The 19,858-nt window shown below is 41.6% G+C and overlaps 1 protein-coding gene across 2 annotated transcripts in view; it reads left to right on the forward strand.

Moving 5' to 3' along the window:
• The first annotated feature begins 1,303 nt into the window (after positions 1-1,303).
• Positions 1,304-19,858, forward strand: part of RAMP3 (receptor activity modifying protein 3) — a 51,119-nt gene continuing 32,564 nt past the window's right edge. Inside the window, exons 1-2 of one of the 2 annotated variants that reach the window (XM_064705069.1) lie at positions 1,304-1,400; positions 19,070-19,099. In XM_064705069.1, the coding sequence (XP_064561139.1) occupies positions 19,081-19,099 (19 nt within the window). In that variant the 5' untranslated portion in view covers positions 1,304-1,400; positions 19,070-19,080. Of the gene's footprint in view, positions 1,401-1,548; positions 1,833-19,069; positions 19,100-19,858 lie in introns of those variants that run through there. The other variant, XM_064705068.1, reaches the window with a different exon arrangement.

A 19,858-nucleotide genomic window follows, 5' to 3' on the forward strand; every position in this document is an offset into this window, starting at 1 on the left:
AAATGCTGGAAGAAGCAACACTCACTTTGCCAGTTTTTCATCTGAAACAGGAGAAGAAAACAAATGCAATTGATGTAAAAATACTTGTCAGTATTATCTCCATGTGTGTTACAAAAAATACTGTCTTTATACTGTATAATATACTGTACTTTTTAAACATTTTAAACATATAATATTGCATATAAAGCATGATGCTTAACCTCCTGGAAATCAGTCTAAATTATTGAAAATACTAACTGTATTTTCAGATTTGCAAGAAATGGAATTTGTGATGGAAATCAAGATCTTACAGTTAGAAAGGATGCTATAGATGGTATAACAAGCCTGTGGTGTATGTGCCTTCACGCTTGTCACTTTGCTGCAGCTCCTTCTGGCAGGGGCAGCTTGCAAACACTCCTTGCAAAACAGAAATGGCAGCCCCTCTGCTGAAAGATGATCTCCCTGAGCTATGGTTTATTTATGGTTTATGGTATTTTACAAGATTTGCTTCCAGCCAAGTGGAAGAAGTGGCGCACAAGTGATAGGAGGTTCATTCTAAGTGACACACATAAATATCTGCAGAGTTGTTTCAACATTGGATTCCCAGCCTTCTCTGTGGTTTCCACAGTTTTCAATTTCCTTCAGCATAAATCAGACAAACGTTGTGTACTTCAACAGTGGTTACAAAGGCACATGTTGCATAATTCTGCTCCTGTGTTGGGGTCCCAGTCTCCAAAAGTGTTTGGAGCACTGTGCTAGGCAAACACACAAAGTTAACAACCTGACTAATACATAAAAGTACCCTTTGTTCTTGTGTGTGGCTTGAAAATATCTTTTAAAATTTGAAATTTTATGGTACATTTGACCTTTAATAATGGCAGTGATTTAATGTTCTACTAAAAGGCCATTATTGAGGTGGAGTGTCCATGTACCCAGAGGAACAGTCTGGGTTTTTGTTACTGAGCAATACTACTATTTTTAGGTAAGAAAAAGTTGCCTTTAGCAGCTTCCGAGTCTGGTGTTTCTTGATGGAGATGCTAATTTCCTAGAGAGAGAGCTCCAGGAACACAGCCTTTAAATATTGATGAAAATCAGGAGCTGTACCATCTCTGAAAAGAGACAGGCAAAGATGAAATTCAACATAAAAATACACTTAGCATCTTAGAGCTCCAGGCTGCTCTGGGTCTGTGCGGGGTCAGGCCAGCTCACTGCCACGTTCAGCTGTAAATATTGAGCACACCAACACGTCGGTGCCATGCAAGGGCTGCAGGTGGACTAACACAGGCGGCCCTCCAGCTCTTCACGCCTTCACCCTCACAGCCAGGATGTTGTGATGAGAGAAGCTGCTCTGGCTCCCAGGCAAGAGGTGAAGAGTTCCTGAATCCCTCGGACACTTAGGACCAGAACCTTCCCCGTGCAGGGTAGGTGCCTTTCCCCAGGCAGCCACACAGACCGATGGGTCGGCAGCGGCACCGCTCCTGCCGCGGATGTTGGGGGAGCGGGCGGCACGGCCCCGCTCCCGCGGCCACACACGGCCCACGCTCACCCGTGCCCGGCCCCACTCGGCCCGGCCGCCGGGCCCGCCCCGCCGCCGCTGGGAGCCCCCGGGGGCGGGGGAGCCGCTCCCCTGCGCGCCCGCCCCCGCTGCCGCCGCCGCCCGGGGCTGGACGCCGAGGCATGAGAAGGAACCTCCCCGGCGGGCGGGCTGAGGCGGGTTCGGGCCCTGTGTGGCTGCGGACCGGCCGCCCCATGCGGGCTCCGTCCCCCGCGGTCGCTCGCCGCTGCTGCCGCCCGCGCCGGGATGGAGGCGCAGGGCAGCCGCCGGCGGCACCTCCCCGTCCTGCTGCTGTGGGGTAAGTGGCTGGCGGGGCCGGCCGGGGGCGTTCCGGCAGCGTGCGGTGCGGCTCGCCGCTACCGCCCCGGGACTGCTGCAGCGGGACCGCCTGGGCATCCTCGCGTGTGCGCGGGCCCCGAGGGCAGCGCTTCAAGCCGTGGCGTGGGGCTGAAGTTCGGGGAAGGAGCGCCCCCGCTGTGGCTTGAGCATCGCTTTGGGAGGGGGTCTCCGGGCGTCCCTTGCCGGCGTGTCGGGACGCAGCGGGGATCGCTTTCCCTCCGGGGCTCTCCGTTCCGAGCACCGCGGCGGCTTCGCAGTGGGAGCATTCCGGGCGCGCAGCGGGGCCGGGCGCTGCCTCGGGGCCGCCGGTCCCCTTCAGCATCGCGCCGACGTCGCCGAGGGGAGTCCTCGAACAGGGCGTCCAGGCCCCAGGGAAAACGATCTCAGACTTCTCGCCTTAGTCAGGCTTTCCGTCCTGGATCCCACTCGGGTTTTGGGGAGGTGTGTTTGGCTGTTGGGGAAGGTTTTTTCCTGCAGACTGAAGGACTCGTTCTGTTAGAGTAGTTGAGTTCTGAGCATGTAGTTATCAAGTGCAGGTATCCTTCAGAACTTTCTCTTAGAGTGCCTCGGCTGCTAGAAAAACTATTTTATTGCTCCTTGTCAGGTAGATTGTTTTGGGGCTCCCAGATTTAATGTCTTGTAGTCATCTAAAGTTGCCAGAACTCGGCTCTAATTATCATCACTCAACACTAAACTAAGAGATAGAGTTGATTCCCTGTGAGTCACACTTAAGGGACAAAAATTCAGGCCTGGTACCTTTAGAAGATGTATTTGAGGACTTCAGGTCTTTGTTTGCTATTTTAGACCCCTTTCAAAGTATAAAATTGGTAAACCCTGCATGTATTTCTATGAAAAAACCCACAAACAAATAGACAGTATTTACAGTGTTCAGTAGCATCATCCTTAGCTGGTCTGTTGAAAGAATGACATGTCACATGCACAAGTTTCTGATTCTCTGTGGCTTGAGGACTTATAAAATCTTACCTTAGTTGCTCAGATTTCTGTTACTCCTCAGCTGAAAAGGAATAAAGAGATGGCCAACACTTGTCTTGATATGTAAAAGATGTATGCAGTCTTGAACTTAGGGAACTAGGCAATAATCTTTTTGTATGGGGAGACTTTTTGATGTTATGGTGTTTTTTGCAAAGAAGAATTCCCCACTGGAGATATATTTTCAGAGATTTACTAGAGTGAAGGACAGTGTCCCTGTGGCTCAGGAAGCTACAGATGGACATTTTTCACCAGAGAGGCACAGATAAATCAATTGTGCTAGATATTTTTAACTGTGCTAGTTCCATTCCTAATAGAATAACACACACACAAAAGATTTTAAGAATATCTGTTAACTGATAATACATTGCTTTTGCTTGGAATTGGAAGGGTAGATATAATCAAGGACTAATGAAATTAGATTGATTTACTAGTGGAAAAACCTTAAGAGTTCTAGGATGTGAAATCAAGGATTTTTTATAAGAAAAGCCTAAAGTGTTAGAAAACTAAATTTCTTTCTTGGGAATACAAATGCAGTTTTAAAACTAGTTATTTTGGAAGAGTTTTTACTTTAAATGAATGATCATTCATAATTCACACTTCTTTTGATGAAGGGGAGAGCTGTGACCTCTGCCATTTAGGTGAAACCACCATTTCTCAGTGTTGAGCTCACTGAAGGCAGTGGGAAACCTGTCTGGGTGGGGTGTGGGACTGTTCTGTAACCTCAGGAGACTACTTTCTGTATCTTTCTGCCTAGGATGCTTGACACATTATCTCTATGCATAACTACTTGTGGTGTTGTCCATCCTTAGTGAGGATGGCAAAAATGCAGTGATTGTCGGAGAAGTTGGATTTGCTGAGTGTGGAGGGGAAGCAATGCATCAGCTGAGGTACTTGGTACCCAGGCATGCTATCAGTTCTATGAAGTGCAATGGCATCCAGAATGGGGCAGAGCTGGAAACACCTTCTGTCAGGTGAAATCTCTGATTTGCTCAGCAGAGCTGTAGATACTTAGAAGACACCTACTGACTTAAGAAATAATCTAAGAAATAGTGTTGTATTTACCATCATACCAAATTCTCTGACTATACTTCTATGTATGGAAACTAGGTAAGAAGAAACATAAGGGCTTGACCAGGACTTTTAGCAAAGTGGTTTTTTTACACAAGTCATTGTTTTGGAATCCCTGCCCAAATGTTTCTCCTTCATTCTTTATGTAAAACCTGCATTTCAGTATTACTATTTATATTTTGTTGCTGCAGGCCTCCAGCCGGGTAATAATTAGCATTGACTCCATGATTTGAGAAGGCTGATCAATCACTTTATTCTACTATATCATACTATATCATCTTATACTATACTGTACTTATTAAGAAACTCGTAACCCTTGCAGACAGTCTGATACAGCTCTGACCTACTTGGTCTATCCATCCAAACACCATCACCAGTGGCCGATTAAGAAATCACCCTTTGGTAAACAATCTCCATAACACATTCCACACGTGCACAACAGGTGCAGCACGTGGAGGTATGAATTGTTTCTCATTCTTTTCTCTGGTCTTCTCACAGCCTTCCCCAGGAAAATGCCTGGGGAAGTCTGTTGCTCTCTGAGGCCAGAGAACTGCTGTTGCAGTATTTGAGTTAAAAGATGCTACAAGAGTAAAGCTGGGTATTTTTAAAATTCTAGAGTAATCTTTCTCAATATATTTGTATAAATCTACATCAAGAGAGATGGTGTGACCCTTATCTGGAGCAGTTCTTGTATGTAGATTTCAAAGATAGTAGGTTTTTGCATTTCATAATGCTGTTTGCACAGAGGTTAGCCAAGCTTAGTGCTTTGGTCACAGGTGAGCAGCTGAACAGTTGGAAACAGCCTGGTCCCAGTTACATTTTTACTTTAAGTAAAGTTTTAAAGACTGTACCTCATCTGCAAACAATAATGACAAAACTGTGTATAAAAGTCCAAATTCTCTAAGGTCCTGAGCTCCCCTTGTGTGAAACATGTCATATGTAAGTCCTGAAGAGTTTGGATTCCAATGATAGAAAAAAAATATCCAACAGGAAACAATTTTAGCAGGTTAAAGTTTGAAAACCAAACCAAGGGGGTTTTTTTTCCCATTATTTTCTTATGAATATCATGCTGTTCTGCAGCTGCAAAGGGTGGAACAAAGAAAGGGAATACCGTTGTAGGAGTTCTGAATTTAATAGACCAAGGCAAGTGTGTGGGTAAAACAAATAAACTTTTGCAAAACGGAACGTCTTATTCTGAGACCAACCACAGAGTTCTAACAAAACACTTCTCTACCAAAATGATGCTTCATATTCTAAAGATGTGATTGTCCACACAAGGCAAGCGGGAAGACAGGCAGCAGACCCCACCAACATCCATCCTGAAAGCAAAGCGTCTGGTGTAAATGCAGCCTGTGTTCCGATTTGCTGTTGGATCCAGGCATTCTTCCCACCACCCTTCACTCTGTTTGTGTCTCCTAATTCTTTTATTTGGGGAGGTGTTGATTCTTTCCTAAGATCTAAGTGTGCAACAAGGGACAGGTTCACACCAGTTCCCTTGAGAGGGTGAATGGCAGGACTGTCCCTGTAATGTCAAACGGACTGCAGGTGGTAGCACAGAGCGCTGAATGATCTCTCCAGCTCCAGCTTAGTCCCAGGCCTCAGGAGGAATGGCACTCCATTTTTTTAAGGTAACTCCAGGCTTTTAAACCCTGATTTACTGCAATGAGATCCAATCCTGGAGACCATTTAGCTAATGTAAACTCTTGCTCCTAAATTAGTAAGATCTTGCTATCTACATCCTCATTAGGTTTTAAATACCTTTGGTGTCTCAGGACTCTGTCTGTAGGTTTGTTTTGCCTATGAGGCAAATCTCAAGAGACTAAGCAGTGGAGATTGACTTCTACACGGAGATAGGCAGGTGCTGTTCTAGGTGCAGATACACACAAACTGCATGATTTGAAGGAAAGGGTCTCGAGCTGAGCTCAAGGGGAGCTATGGGAGGTTTTGCCAGTTGAGTTGTGTTTAAACATTGCACCACTGGTAGTTTTTTGTACCATTTGTGTTTCAGTTTCTCCCACCTGTCTACTGGTCACTGAGATGACGCATGGCTTGAGTTGCAGATGAATCAGTTTCCAGTTTGCCTTACCGAGGAAAAAAATGGAATGAGTGGTCTCTTACAAAACACCATTTGCTACCATCTGTGTCTTGGCTATGGAAATTACTACTTGAGAGACGCTTGAAGAAAGCAAACTGTGCTTTCATTTGGGGCTCTGAGAGATTAATTTTCACAAGTATAATGAAGCTTGTTTTAATTCACACCCTTTTAGTTTAGTGAAAGCTGTTACATGAACCATTTTATTTCGGAACAGAAATTTAGTATTTTGTGTTTTATGGAAACAGCCTGTATTTTTTCTAAAATAAGAATCTCTTTGCAGCTAGGCTTTCATTGAAATAAACTGGAAAATATAAATGGAAAAAAAATCATATTATTTTAATGTGAATATATATGTAGAGCAACCTGAAAGCTGCTTGAAGGACTCTTTTGGGAAAATGTGCAAGTAGTAGGAAAGAAAGGAGTAGCAAAGTGGCATAGGAGAAAGGTGCCCTTTCAGAAGTTTATAGTCTAATCTCCCTTCATATGTTGGCTTCCTTGAAACCAGTCTTAAAAGAGGAGACAGCTTTTTTCCTTGCTAAAAATCTCAAAAGAAAATGCAGTGGCACTGTTAGAAATGGTTCAAAGGGTGGAGAGGATTCCTTGTTCTCTTCAAAGCAGCTTAACATGATCTACCATATTGTCTTGCATGAGTGGCATGCCTGCATAACAGCCCTTGGCATCAGTTCGTCTCCAGGAAAACAGAATTTTGCCTGTGTGGAGACAGATTGATGGCCTTCTGCAGATGGGGTGTCACTTGCTCCCCTATGATCTGAGCCAGAGGGACTCTCACCTGAAGAGGAAGATGTGGTAGGTGCTGCTGAGACCATAGCAGAGCACCAGGCTGATGAAAGCACATCTTGTTTGCATCTAACCAGGTTAAGCTGGGTGAGCAAAGGACTGTGCTGAAGCACTGGGCCCTCCATTAAAGCATCTGTCTTAAGATTTTCACACTCTAATAAATGTGACTAATTTGCCTTTATTTTGCAGAGCATTATCTGTGGTCAGTGTCAGAATAAGTAGTGCAATTAACATTGCCCTGTAATGACTGTCACTTACTGTGTGAAATAATTTTGTTTCCAAATGTCAGAAGTGACAGATCCCTTTTGCATCCTTTTGTGTCCAGAGAGATTCATCCTAGAGACTCTAATAGTTATAAAATATTATTTCATTGTTGTTATTGTGTCAAAAGACATAGTTTGAGGTTTGACAGGGTGTGCAGCCTTTTTTTGGGTGGCCCTCCTGCCTTCAGCAGAAAGGGGGCCAATTTCACAGCTGTAAAATGTTGTGAAGAGATCGGGTGATACTGGAACAGGAAATGGAGCCTTATAGAACTCATTCAAGTGGTCATCAATAGGACACAAATTTCAGGTTTCTTCTGCGACTTCAGCACTTGGACTTAAGCTTTGATCTGTCATCTTCCCTCTTGTTCACGCCCTGTGACTGGCTGTTCACCTGATGCGGCCGCTTGCAGTCGGTGTTGTCTGAGGAGCTGTGGCTGTCTCTGGGCTGCCCAGACACACATTCTGCAGCTGTGGGGTGGAGGTGGCCTTTGCTTGAAGGGGATCTCAGCCTTCACGTCAGGGCTTTGCTGTCTGGTAGCCACAGGGGGCTTGGAACAGATTTTCTCTTTATGCTTGTTTTTGGCAAGCGACTGCAAGTGTAATGCTGTCTCTCCACATCTCTTGAGTTCATGAGCTGTTCCAGCTTTACTCCTCAACGATCTCCATGTACCAAGAACATAACTAGTCCAATTTAATATTAGAAGAGGTTTCTTTAAATGTGTTTAGCCATGCGTATTGTAAACTAACACTGATAAAGCATTAAGCTTATGTTTTCAAGAGAAACAGGAAAAATGAATTTTTCTTTTTCAGTGAAGAGATGTTCAAAGATTTTATTTCCATGGGGTTGTCAATTGTCATTCAGTATGTGTGAAATTGCCTCTATTCCTCTTTTATTTTTAGCTAGCACATCAATATTTAGTTTTATTATAAGCTATGTCTGTATTTCACGCAAAGTCAGAACTTACTGTATTGTGTTAAAAATAATGTAAATCTCTTACTTTTGACAGTGGACCTAGGTAAATTTGCATTCAGGAATGGTAACCTTTGCCATTAGTAAATGTGGCTGCTGAACATAATTGCAGGGCTATGTTTTGGGGTGGGAATTTTTTACCATGAAACACTTAGTGATGCACGATGAAGTAGAGAAAATATTGCTGGAATAACCATTGGTACAGTTTTTATTTAACTGGCTCCAGTGTAAACCAGAAACAGCAAAAATGTCTAAGCATTGCAAAGTGGAAAAATGAAAATTAAGCTTCTCAAAATACTTGTTTTCTTTCTGTACTTCAATATTTTTTGGAAAGAAATGTTAGTGCTTTTTTTCTTGGATTTAAATATTTTTAAAAATTGGGAGAGGAATCTCTCTCTGTGAAGTAATGTGACATTTTGGACTTCTTATTTTCAGTGAGTTTTAGTTAAAGTGGGTTCTAACTCCTCTTTGTCTTACCTTCCTGATGGAGCAGTACAAAACAGGTGGAATGTGTAAATGCAAGACCAAAAGGATGCTTGTTGCTATATGTCTCATGCTGTTCCATGCCAAATATGCCTGTGCAATATTTAGGTTTTATTTTCCTCCCAGCTACTTCATACTTTATCATGCAGTGATTCACAAAACAAAAACTTATCAAAGCTCTAAAACGTGTTGGTAGGAACAATGTAAAATAAGCACCTCTTGCAGGGAATGGGGTATTCTTGCAGTCATGAAATGTACACTGGAAATCTTTATGAAGAGTATCTGCCTTGAAGTAGATGTTCTAGGCTTAGTCTATAAATTATTGTAAGACCTTCTTCACCTTCTTCTACAGAAGATCTGGAAGATGTGAGGAATTCCTTCTGGTATCAGTGTACCACTCCACAGCTGTATAAATAAATTAAGCTCTTTGTAACTTCATGAGTGAAAGTCTTGTTGACACATTTGCAAAACTAGAGGGAAGGGAGTATTCTCCTTTTTAGTTATTTCTTGCATGATTTCAAAATCCTTAGGATTTCCCTCAGGCTTTAGGTGAAAGTTTGTCTGTCATATGGGAGCAAAGCCACAGAAAATCTCAACCTTAGAACATCTCTAAGGCTGTGAAGCTAGGCAGATTTAGGTAAACTGTTTCATGGGCTGATAAGGTTGGAGCTAAGCAAGCCCTGATCTATAGGTGAATATAGAGAATAACCAATATTGTTTAGTTGAATCTGCTGTTGGCCAAGGCCGAGCCCATCAGTGGCAGTGGGAACACTTCTGACATTACATAGTTATGATGGGGAAAAAAACTGCTGCAGAACAGCAGATAGAAGCGTGGAGTGAGAACATGTGAGAGAAGCAGCCCTGGAGAGTGCAAAAGGAGGGGGAGGAGATATTGCAGGAGCCAGGGCTGAAGTTCCCCTGCAGCCTGTGCTGAATACCAGGGTCAGGCAGCTGTGCCCCTGCAGCCCCTGGAGAATCACACGGTAGCAGAGATCCACCTACAACCCCTGGAGGGCCCCATTCCCAAAGGAGGCTGTGGCCTTGTGGGAAGTTTGCAGGCTCCTGGCAGGACCTGAGACTCAGAAGAAGGACCCACGCTGGAGCAGTTCATGAAGAACTGCAGCCTGTTGGTGTGACTCATGTTGGAGAAGTTTGTGGAGGATCATCTCCTGTGGAAGGGATACAGCACTGGAGAAGGGAAAGAGTATGAGGAGTCGTCCTGAGGAGGGAGGAGTGACAGAGACAATGCATGATGAACTGTCTGCTGCCCCCATTCCCCATCCTCTGCACTGCTCCAGGAGGAGGAGGAGGTAGAGAAATTAGAAGTGAAATTAAGTTTGGGAAAAAGAGAGAGGTGGGGGGAATGTATTTCAAGAATTGATTTTTATTTCTCATTAACATACTCTGATTTTAATTGGCAATAAATTAAATTTATTTTACCCTGTTGGGTCTTTTGCCCATGATGGTAGCTGTTAAATGATTTTTTCCTGTCCTTGACCCATGAGCGTTTAATTATGTTTTGTCTCCTCCTGTCCAGCTGAGGAGGGCTGTGATAGAGTGGCTTGATAGGCACCCGGTGGAATGATTTACTCCAGTAGATTGGCCTAAGTAATCTCCTATGCCAGAATCCGCTGCTTTGTAGTTTCCTCTATACCTGTATACACCTATGAAAAATTACGATGTAGAGGGATCATGCTGCCATGCAAGGATCTGTTTTCAATGTTTATTCCTTGGAGCGAGGGTTTTGTTGTGAAAAGCCACTCACAACTACTATGAGCAGGTGCATGTACAGCAGTATAAGTAGACATGTGAAGCTCAGAAGTTTTGTTAGTGTTTCATTGTTCTTATGAATTCTTCATGGCGGCATGTAATTTAAAAGGTTCTGTGATCATGTAGGTGAGTATCCAGGGCTCTGGAACCCTGGTAGTCAAACTAGACTGCTGAAGAGAAATATCCCACATTTAGATGGTTAGGCCAACTTAATTTTTCATAGTTGGCATAGAATTGAAAGAAAACATGACTTCACTGGAATCATGTTGGATGTAATGCCTCAACATGGTAACATGTAACAGCATTAGGAATCTGTGAGAGGAGTACATGCAGCATCAAGAGAAGGGGGATGTGCAGGGTGGGAATTTTTGTCATCTGGTCAGAAAAGGAAAAAAAAAAATTCCCAGGCCTTCTATGATTGTAGTATCTTGATTTAAATATTCTGCCTGTCAAGGGAAGAAGGGACTTTAAGTGTCTTCAAGTATCCCATGGTTTTAAACACTTCCTCAGGAGGGAGTGTGCAGTGACCCTTGTCTATGAAATCTTCATGGGTCATTTCCCCTTCCCAAAGTTATTAAAAAAAAAAAAGGGTTGCTTCTTTCTTTAAATAACTTTCTTCCTAAAGTTATAAAAAAAAAAAAAAAGTGGACATCTCTTTCAGGCTACCTCACTGGAGCAAACTGAAGTCTCTATTGGCCTTGAGGGACTGGTGTTTCACACTCTTTCACAGGTGGTTAGGTATGGAATAAAGTCTGTATTGTCCTGACTTTTTTTCCTTATTATAGGGAAACCTTACATCACATCACATTTTCTTCTCTGTTTTCCTGCCTTTTTGACTAATGATAGGCATCTGGATTGCAATAACGAGCAGCCATTAGATATATCAAATATGTGCATCCAGGTGATCATGTGATACAGTGTCAAGCTGTGTTCCTGGATGCAGATGGCCAGCTTCAGGGGCTGTCACAGAGAGATGACGTTCTTCAGTTGCTTTGGTCACATTTTCTGAGAGGAGATAATGGTGAAATGAGTACTGGCACCAGACTGCTGCTGGCTCACACTGTAGTTATGACTGATATTGGTTTCTGCTTGTTACCTTAGACAGACTTCTTACTAGTTCTGTCATTATTTCCACAGTTCATGTAAAATGGAGACCTCAGTACCTCACAAGGCTGTAGTTAACCTGAAGAAGTAGAGATGTTTAGGGGGTGAAAAAAAGATTTTCCACTTCCATTTGTGAGAAGTGTATTTACCTGTAGTCATAAATCGTGAAGAGATGCAGTCTCATTTGTCTAGATGTTACACACTTACATGGCAACTACTGTATGCTGAGACTTAGAAAACCAGGTCTTGCCAGCAGAGGTTAGATAAAACCAGGAGCACAAAGCCTTTGGCATGCCCATAGATACATGGTGAATAACAGTCTTTGCCTTATGTCCTAGCTGATGCACACAGAAGTTAATTCAGTGGATTTGGGTTTGTTAGGAATGTTGTGCTTGCTTCTGCTGGCTGTAGGCACCTCCTGATGTGTGTAATCATGTGGAGCTCTCTTCCTTCCACCCTATATCATAGAATAACCTGAGTTGGAAGGGACTCACAAGAATCACTGAGGCCCAACTCCTGGCCTTGCACAAGACAGCCCCAAGAATCACACCATGTACCTGAAGGTATTGTCCAAATGCTTTTTGAACTCCATTAGGCTTGGTGCTGTGACCACTTCCTGGAGGAGCCTGTTTCAGTGCGCATCCTCTAGGTAACGAACCTTTTCCTAATAATCGACCTAAACCTGCCCTAACACAGCTTCAGGCCATTCCCTCAGGTCCTGTCACTTGGCACCTCAGAAAAGAGATCAGTGCCAGGCCTTCCGCTTCTACTCAGGAGGAAGTTGTAGACCACCATGAGGTCTCTCCTCAGTCTCCTCCACGCTCAACAAGCCAAGTGACCTAAGCAGCTCCTTGTATGGCTTCCCCCTTTCACCATCTGGACTTCAGCGAAGCCTTTGACACTGACTCCTATAGCATGCTCCTGGAGAAGCTGGCAGCCCACAGCTTGGACAGGTGCAGTCTTTGCTGGGTTAAGAACTGGCTGGATGGCTGGGCCATGAGAGGTGTGGTGAATGGTGTTGCAGCCAGTTGGTGTCTGGCTCCAGTGGGACTCCCCAGGGATCAGTGTTGCACCCAGTTTAGTATTTTTACTGATGATCTGGTGAGGGGATTAACTCTACACTTAGTGAATTTAGGGGTGACACCGAGTTGGATGCAAATGTCAATCTGCTGGAGGATAGAGAGGCTCTGCAGAGGGATCTCTACAGGCTGGATCAATGGGTCTGAGGTTCAACAAGGCCAGGTCCTACACTTTGGCCACAACAATCTCATGCAGCGCTGCAGGGTGGAGCAGAGTGGTTGGAAACCTGTCTGATGAAAAAGGACCTGGGGATACTGGTCAGCAGCTGGACATGAGCCAGGATGGCCGAGAAGGCCAATGGAATCCTGGTCTATATTGGAAGTAGTGTGGCCAGCAGGAGTAGGCAATTGATTCTCCCTTGTATTCAGCCATACTTTGAGTGCTGTGTGAGTTTTGGGCCTCTCACTTCAAGAAGGACATTGAAGTGCTAGAATGAGTCCAGGGAATGGCAGTGGAGCTGATGAAGGGTATAGAGGACTCCTGTGAGGAATGGCTGAAGGAGCTGGAGTGTTTAGCCTGGAGAAAGAGAGGCTCAGGGGAGACCTTATCACTCTCTACAACTGCCTGAAAGGAGGGTGTAGCCAGAGGGGGTTGGTCTCTTCTCCCAGGTAACCAGTGACAGGATGAGAGGACACAGTCTTCAGCTGTGCCAGGGAGGCTTAGGTTAGAATTTCTGGATGTTAGGAAGAATTTTTTCACAGAAAGGGTGATTTGATATTGGAATGGGCTGCTCAGGCTGTGTCGCTGTCCCTGAAGGAGTTTATGGAAAGATTGGATGTGGCACTTACTATTCTGGTGTAGTTGATGAGGTCATAGTTTGGACTCAATAATCTCTGAGATCTTTTCCAATCTAGCTGATTCTGTGATCTTTTCAGTCCTCCTTTGGATGCTTTCTAATAGCTTAATGTACTTTTTATGTTGTGGTGCCCAAAGCTTCGCACAGGACTTGAGGTGAGGCCACAGCTGCACAGAGTGGGACAATCACCCCCAGGACTGGCTGATGATGCTTTTCTTGTTGCTAGATGTCATCTTTAAACTGTTTCTAATTCCACAGATTTCTTTTTAGTCTAAAAACAAATGTACTCCTCTTACCCTTTCTCAATTTTGCTTTCGGGAACAATGGATCTCGAGTCAAGGATCACATTTGCGTATTCCGCTTTTGTAAAAGTGTGAAAGAAGTTTACTTCAAGCAATTGCTTCTGCTCTTGTTGTATTTAGTGTATTCACTGTCTGAAAGTCAGTGGCTATAAAAAAAGTACTTTACATTTCAGTTACATACTGTTTCATTAAAAACATAATGGGACAGAAAAGGCTTGAAGAAAACATGGTTACATTTCAGGTTGAGTCATGCAATTTCCAGCACAATACAGATCTTAGTGTACAGCTGAGAAATCCCTTCACAAGTTAGTTGTTGAACTGGTATGTTTAATTTAATATTCATTTGATAAATTATTAGTTATTAATAAAGAAAAAATATTTTATTAAAATACTGGTTATATATTTATTTAAATAGATCATACCAGTTTCGAAGTAGTAGAAAACCCATCCAGCACTTCTAGAAGTAGACAGACTGTTCAGAAATTGTTCCTCATTCTTAATATACTGCCAGAAGTGATTTAAGTACTTCAAAAAACAATGTAAAGGACATTAATTTGTATTGCTACTCTGAAAGATTTTCAGTTGAAGCATGAGTTCAGAATAATGGTCATATTGCTTTGCAGTCACAGGAAACCTGGGGAACTCTGTACCAGCATGTCGAAACAGTTGATACCCTCTGATGCATTCCCTGTTGATTTCTAGTGATGAAAAGGCTTCATTTGCTTCCTCTCATGCTTTTCTTGCTCTGCAGGATGAAGACTGTAATGTTCAAAATAGTCAACAGTCTGAAATTACCTCCGCAATTTAAAAACAATAATGTAGTGCCTCAAACTGTGATAAAGTAAGGATTGAGCTGCCCTTTTAGTTTTGTATATTATATTTCTATGGCTATATATGCATCTTCCGTACTATTGACACAAGGGATAAAATGAGCATTAAAAAGAGCTTCAGCATCAAAACTGGGCATAATGCAAAGCTGAATTCCATGTTATGCTAGCTCTCAAGAAAACTACTTGAACACAGAGACAGATCAGTGCATCCTGCCAACTGATTTACCTTGCTCCTGCCTCCCCATACGCTGAGACACATTTTCTTCTGGGCCAATTTTGAATGCAAGTGTGACACTTCTTTCAAGTACTATATTTATTGCAGGCTTCTGTTTATTCCTGGCATCCTTCCTTTGTGTTGAGTTCCTGTCATTGCCTGTCTCTGTGAACTTCAGTTGCCTCACTTCCTTGGTTGCTTTCACACTGTGTGATGTTGTTCTTGTGTCCTGTTCCCCTCTCCCCATCCCATTCCTCTTATGAAGTGTCAGAAGGACAGTTGGTAGCTGAGAACAAAAGATGACCTTCTGAGCCTTGTATATTGTGCAGAGAGTTATTTAAAGAGTGACAGGTGTTTAGTTTTTGTACCAATACCATTATTTTTCCTTTCCTTCCACTTTTATAGTGGCCTCTGGGCTTTCCCATCAAGTTGTAGGATTTCTTAGCCTTTGCAGAGTGTGTCATGTTTTGGACATGTATATTTGGCTTGACTGTAGTAGATGAGTTTTAGAAAAGTCTTTGGAAAGCAACCATGTGATGCTTGTGTTAGCTCATCTTATCCTTCTTCATTTGGACATACCCTAGTGAAATGAATCTCTTAAAATTATGAATATCCAGGAAACAGATAATAAAGAAAACCTATGCCAATTGTAACCAATTTTTTTAATGTAGCAGAATGCCTCTTGACATTGTGTGAGAGCACAGGAGAAGTAATTTCCATGGGTAATTTCTTTTGCATTAGTTACCCTGAAGTGTCTGCATTCTTGCTAGAGCACCTGTAATGATATGGCTTGGGATTTGCATAAAAGTTTGTTGAATTTAACATGATCTTTGGTCATACCTGTGCAACAGGCTACATTAAAACACCTGGAGAAACATTAGGCTGCTGTGAGATTGGCTTATTCAGTATTTCAATTCAGGTTTATAAGAAAATGTGAGTATTGAGATTTTATCAGTATGACAAGTTGAGATTTTATCAGTATGACAAATATATATAATATTAATAATAGAGTAATCATCTCTCGCTTATGTTTCCAACAGGTCATATGTGCATGATTGCAGAGCAGCAATTCCCATCTCAAACTCTGATTTTACTTGCTTTTGGGAACTGTATGTCAGGACAGTTCTTGCACAGTTATGTGCCTGCTATCAGTGAAACTTCAAGTTCTGCAGGGAGGCAGCTGTTTGGTTAGTACATAACTTCCAATGGAGATCTGTCCTAATGTAGATAAATATTAGATGATGGTAATTGGCAGGATTTTCTTTAGACATACAGAGGTAAGCTCTTGACATGAGGTATAATGTATAATAATAATAAGGTAAAAATAATGATAATGTATAATAAGGACTTGAAGTCCTTATACATTTTTTGCTTATAAAAATTATGATTGAGAAAAATGAGATTTTGAATAAACATCACAAATTTTTAAAAATATGCACAATATTGCACTGTTGTAATTGCTGGTTAAAAGGCACATAGAGTAGTTTTATCTGTTAAAATAAGAATTATTCTGAGAAAGCATGGGAGCCACTCAAAATGCCTTACTATATGCTGTCAGTAACAGCATCTTGAAGAAACATTCAGACAAGGGAAAATGGTAACATTTCACTTATATATGTACACAAGATTTTCAGAATTGTTCTTAAAACATGTTTGGAGAAAGGTGGAGTAGGGAGAACACATAGCAATTCATATGCTGCTTCCGATTTATTGAAGTAGTTGCAAGACAGACATTCAATGCTTCTTTCAAGCCTCTGGGAAAAACACCAATGAATAGTAACAGTATAAAAGAAAAATAAACATTGAGCAATATTTTTCCATTTCACAGAAAAAAGCTTATATACTTGACAAAATTACAGGACAGTTACCCTCTCATATATCCCAGTTGTGAATTTATGTATGGCTATGAATCACATTTGAACTCCTTTTTTAGTGTCAGAATGACAAAAAAGGAGAAAAATCTCATCCTAGGTCTTCACTACAACCTCTTATTATCTGCTCTCTACTCTCCTTTTACAAAAAGGAGAGCTGTAAAAAGAGAGTAGAGTAGATAATAAGAGGTTCTAGTGAAGGTCTAGGATGAGATTTTTATATACATACAATATCTTGAAGAAGGTTGTGTTTAAAAAAATGGGGTTTTTTTCCTCAGTTTTCTTATTTTCCATTACTCTTTCCTACTTTGTTTATCTTCTCATGTTCTTTCCAAAGGCCTTTCAAACCTACTTTTCCTCATCCTTCATTTGATTATACTTGCTTCACCTTTTGCTCTGGCTCTAACCTGGTTGTTCCCTTCCCATCTGATTCAGCTGATGCTAGGGATGATCACACGTGCTGCTACCGCATATGGAGAAAAAAGTAAGCACTTCTTCAGGCAGCTACTACAGTTAAACTGAACCTCCTTTTATCTTCCTAAGTGTTAGTTTTGGTGGGAGTGTATGCCAACTGTTCCATTTTGGGGTCTTGGTAACACCTTTCAACACTGACCCATTTTGCTCCTTCTATGAATCTTCTAATGAGAGATGTCATGACATCAGCCTTCCAAGAAAAAAACTGAGCTTGCCCCATCTTAAAAGAGCTACTGGAAAGTTTCTGTGCAAACTATCAAGGCCAGCATGCCATAGTCTCCTGATTAAATCTTTGTTGAGTATCTCAGAGCAAAGAAAATAGAGGAGTAGTGTGTGGTAATCTGAATGGCTGTTTTACCCTTCTCTAAAGGTATCTGGAATCTTTTGGTTGAGAATAGGTGAAAAACATCCTGTGTTACTTTGTTATGACCAGATCAAAAAATGCAAAAAGCACATTTTCTTGGGGGCAGGAGGATTTGTGAGCACTGACCTATAAGTCTTTATTCAGTATTTGGTTTTTCACAGCTTTCCTCACTGCTGCTTGGGGCAGTCTGATTCTTTCTAGTTGTAAACCCTCTCTTGTGTTGCTGTGGTCTTGTGAGGATTGCTGCAGCCATAACCATAAAAGATCTAGAGCACAGTGATACGAATTGATAGAATAAGAATTGGGGGTGCAGTCTGTGATCTGCCAGGGGAGTACCTGGGGTATCTTTGTGTGCCCTACACTGTTTACCTAGAATGGGTGGGTTCAGATTCATTGTAAAGCACCTACTTTTAATGTGGTCTTCACTCTTCTGCGGTCAATAAGGCACATTTTCAAATCAAGATTCAAGAAAAACAGGGAATCAGTCTATTTATTAGTCTGTCTGCTAATAGTCTGGAAAGAAAGTGTTCTATTTGTGAAAGAGATACAGTCATCAGGGTGTATTATGGAGTTTCATCCCTGTGTGTTTGGATGCATGACAATTTTCCGATGCGTGGATTCCTGCTCTTCACAGTACATTCTGGCTCATTAGTAACTAAGACAGAGATTAATGATTTTTTGGAAGAAAAATATGTTCCTTAGAAGGATCTGAATTCTTCTCTTATGCATGTACAAAATAATTTTCAGTTAACTCAGTTGACAGCTTGGCACATCCAAGTGACCATGGTCCAGATTAATGATTGGTACTGATACTCTGCTTATGTACATCTTGATTTGTTTTACTGGAGTGCCATGTATTGCATAAACTGGGAGGCACCCATCTGTGTAAAATTATTAATTTAATTTGTGATGTGAGGTTAACACTATAAAGATTTGTCAGCAATTTTATTTTTCAGTGAGACATCAAAAATAATTGAAGCCATGTCCCTCTTAGCTATTCCAAAATCCTGGGTGTGGCCGGAGCTGTGCAAACACAGTGGGCTTCTGTTAATTTAATCCATCTGGATATATTGAAAATCACGAATCAGAATGCTTATTCTGTTGGTATAGTCTGTTTCCATTTGTTTTCTCTTCCAATATACCTGTTTTAGTCTAACTTCTGCATAAGAAGCTTATAGGTTTTGATTGTAATGTTTTTCAAAATGTGTGATTTCACTGTGCAAAAGCTGGAGACTTAAACACATCAACATGCTTTTAAGGAGAAGAGTACACAATTAATTATGGTTGTGTTTGCTTAACAATGAAAGAATTTGTTTTTCTCTACCTGTTAGAATGTGCAGTACATTTATGTTTTGAGTGTGTGTGTTATCTTCTTCAACTTTTTGACCCAAACTTCTTAAGAAGATTTAAATAAAAACTGCCCTGCCCCTAATCCTTAATATTAGAAACTAGAGGAAGGAGTGGTATATAGAGACCCATAACAAGTCTGACTCAGCCATTTCAAGAATAGATAAAAGGAATTTAAAAACATAATGTTCTCTAAATGTTCATTATTTCTTTCAGACATATTCTTTAAGAAAACAAACTAACGTTTGAATAGGCATTTTGAATATTCTGTTATTATAATGTAGTTACCCTCTACTTGGCTTTAATTACACTAATGCTTTTATAGAAGAGTGTGGAGGTATCTAACTCATCTCTTTTTTTTTTTCCCTTCCTAGTTAATGGTCTAATGACGCTGGGATTCGCAGGTGAGTCTTAACTCAAAAATTCAAGCTTTTGTTTCTGTTTTGCTAATGGTTGACCTTTGAGAAACACTTCCGTCCTATCTCATCTTACAGTGATGATTAATTTGCAGAATTATCCATGATTTTGACCTCTTTTGGTCATGGATTTAGACAGAAACTCTTGTGTCATCAGATTGGGCTCAAATGACTCTGATGAAGGTTTTTTTTTTTTTATTTTATGACCCTGCAAAATATTGAAATTTTAAATACAGACAAGCAGAAATACCAATGGCATGGAAAATCCATTTAAACATGGAAGGGGCTGGAGTAAATTGTCAGCACCCGTGACATAGTGGAAGAAAAAATTGTGCTGTGTTGGATTTGGTTATAAATCATATGATAGCTGGTTGTTTAGAATACCCTGCCAGAAAAAGCAGCTTTGCGTAACGTTTGTCAAAGCATCAGTGCAGGATTTAAGTTGTGAGCTGTGCAATTTTTGGATGTGGTTTTGAATTGTGCACAGCTTTAGCATTCATCTGCAAGTCTGTCTGTGGAAAGTGTAACAGGTAACTGCTGCAGCTGCCCAATGAATCAACATGAACACTTAAGTAGGCAGGATCCATGTTATCATGTTAACTTCTCATGGATAAAATTATGCTGCCCTCGTGTGATAATTTTTACCATTTTTATCAATGGTGGGTAATTATAGTTCTGACTTTTTGCCAACATGGATAAAGGCTTCATGGCAGCTTTAAGAGCCCTGACAGATATGATGGAGGATTA

This window comes from Zonotrichia leucophrys, chromosome 2 (assembly GCF_028769735.1).
Source record: "Zonotrichia leucophrys gambelii isolate GWCS_2022_RI chromosome 2, RI_Zleu_2.0, whole genome shotgun sequence".
In the NCBI taxonomy this organism is placed as follows: Eukaryota; Metazoa; Chordata; class Aves; order Passeriformes; family Passerellidae; genus Zonotrichia; species Zonotrichia leucophrys.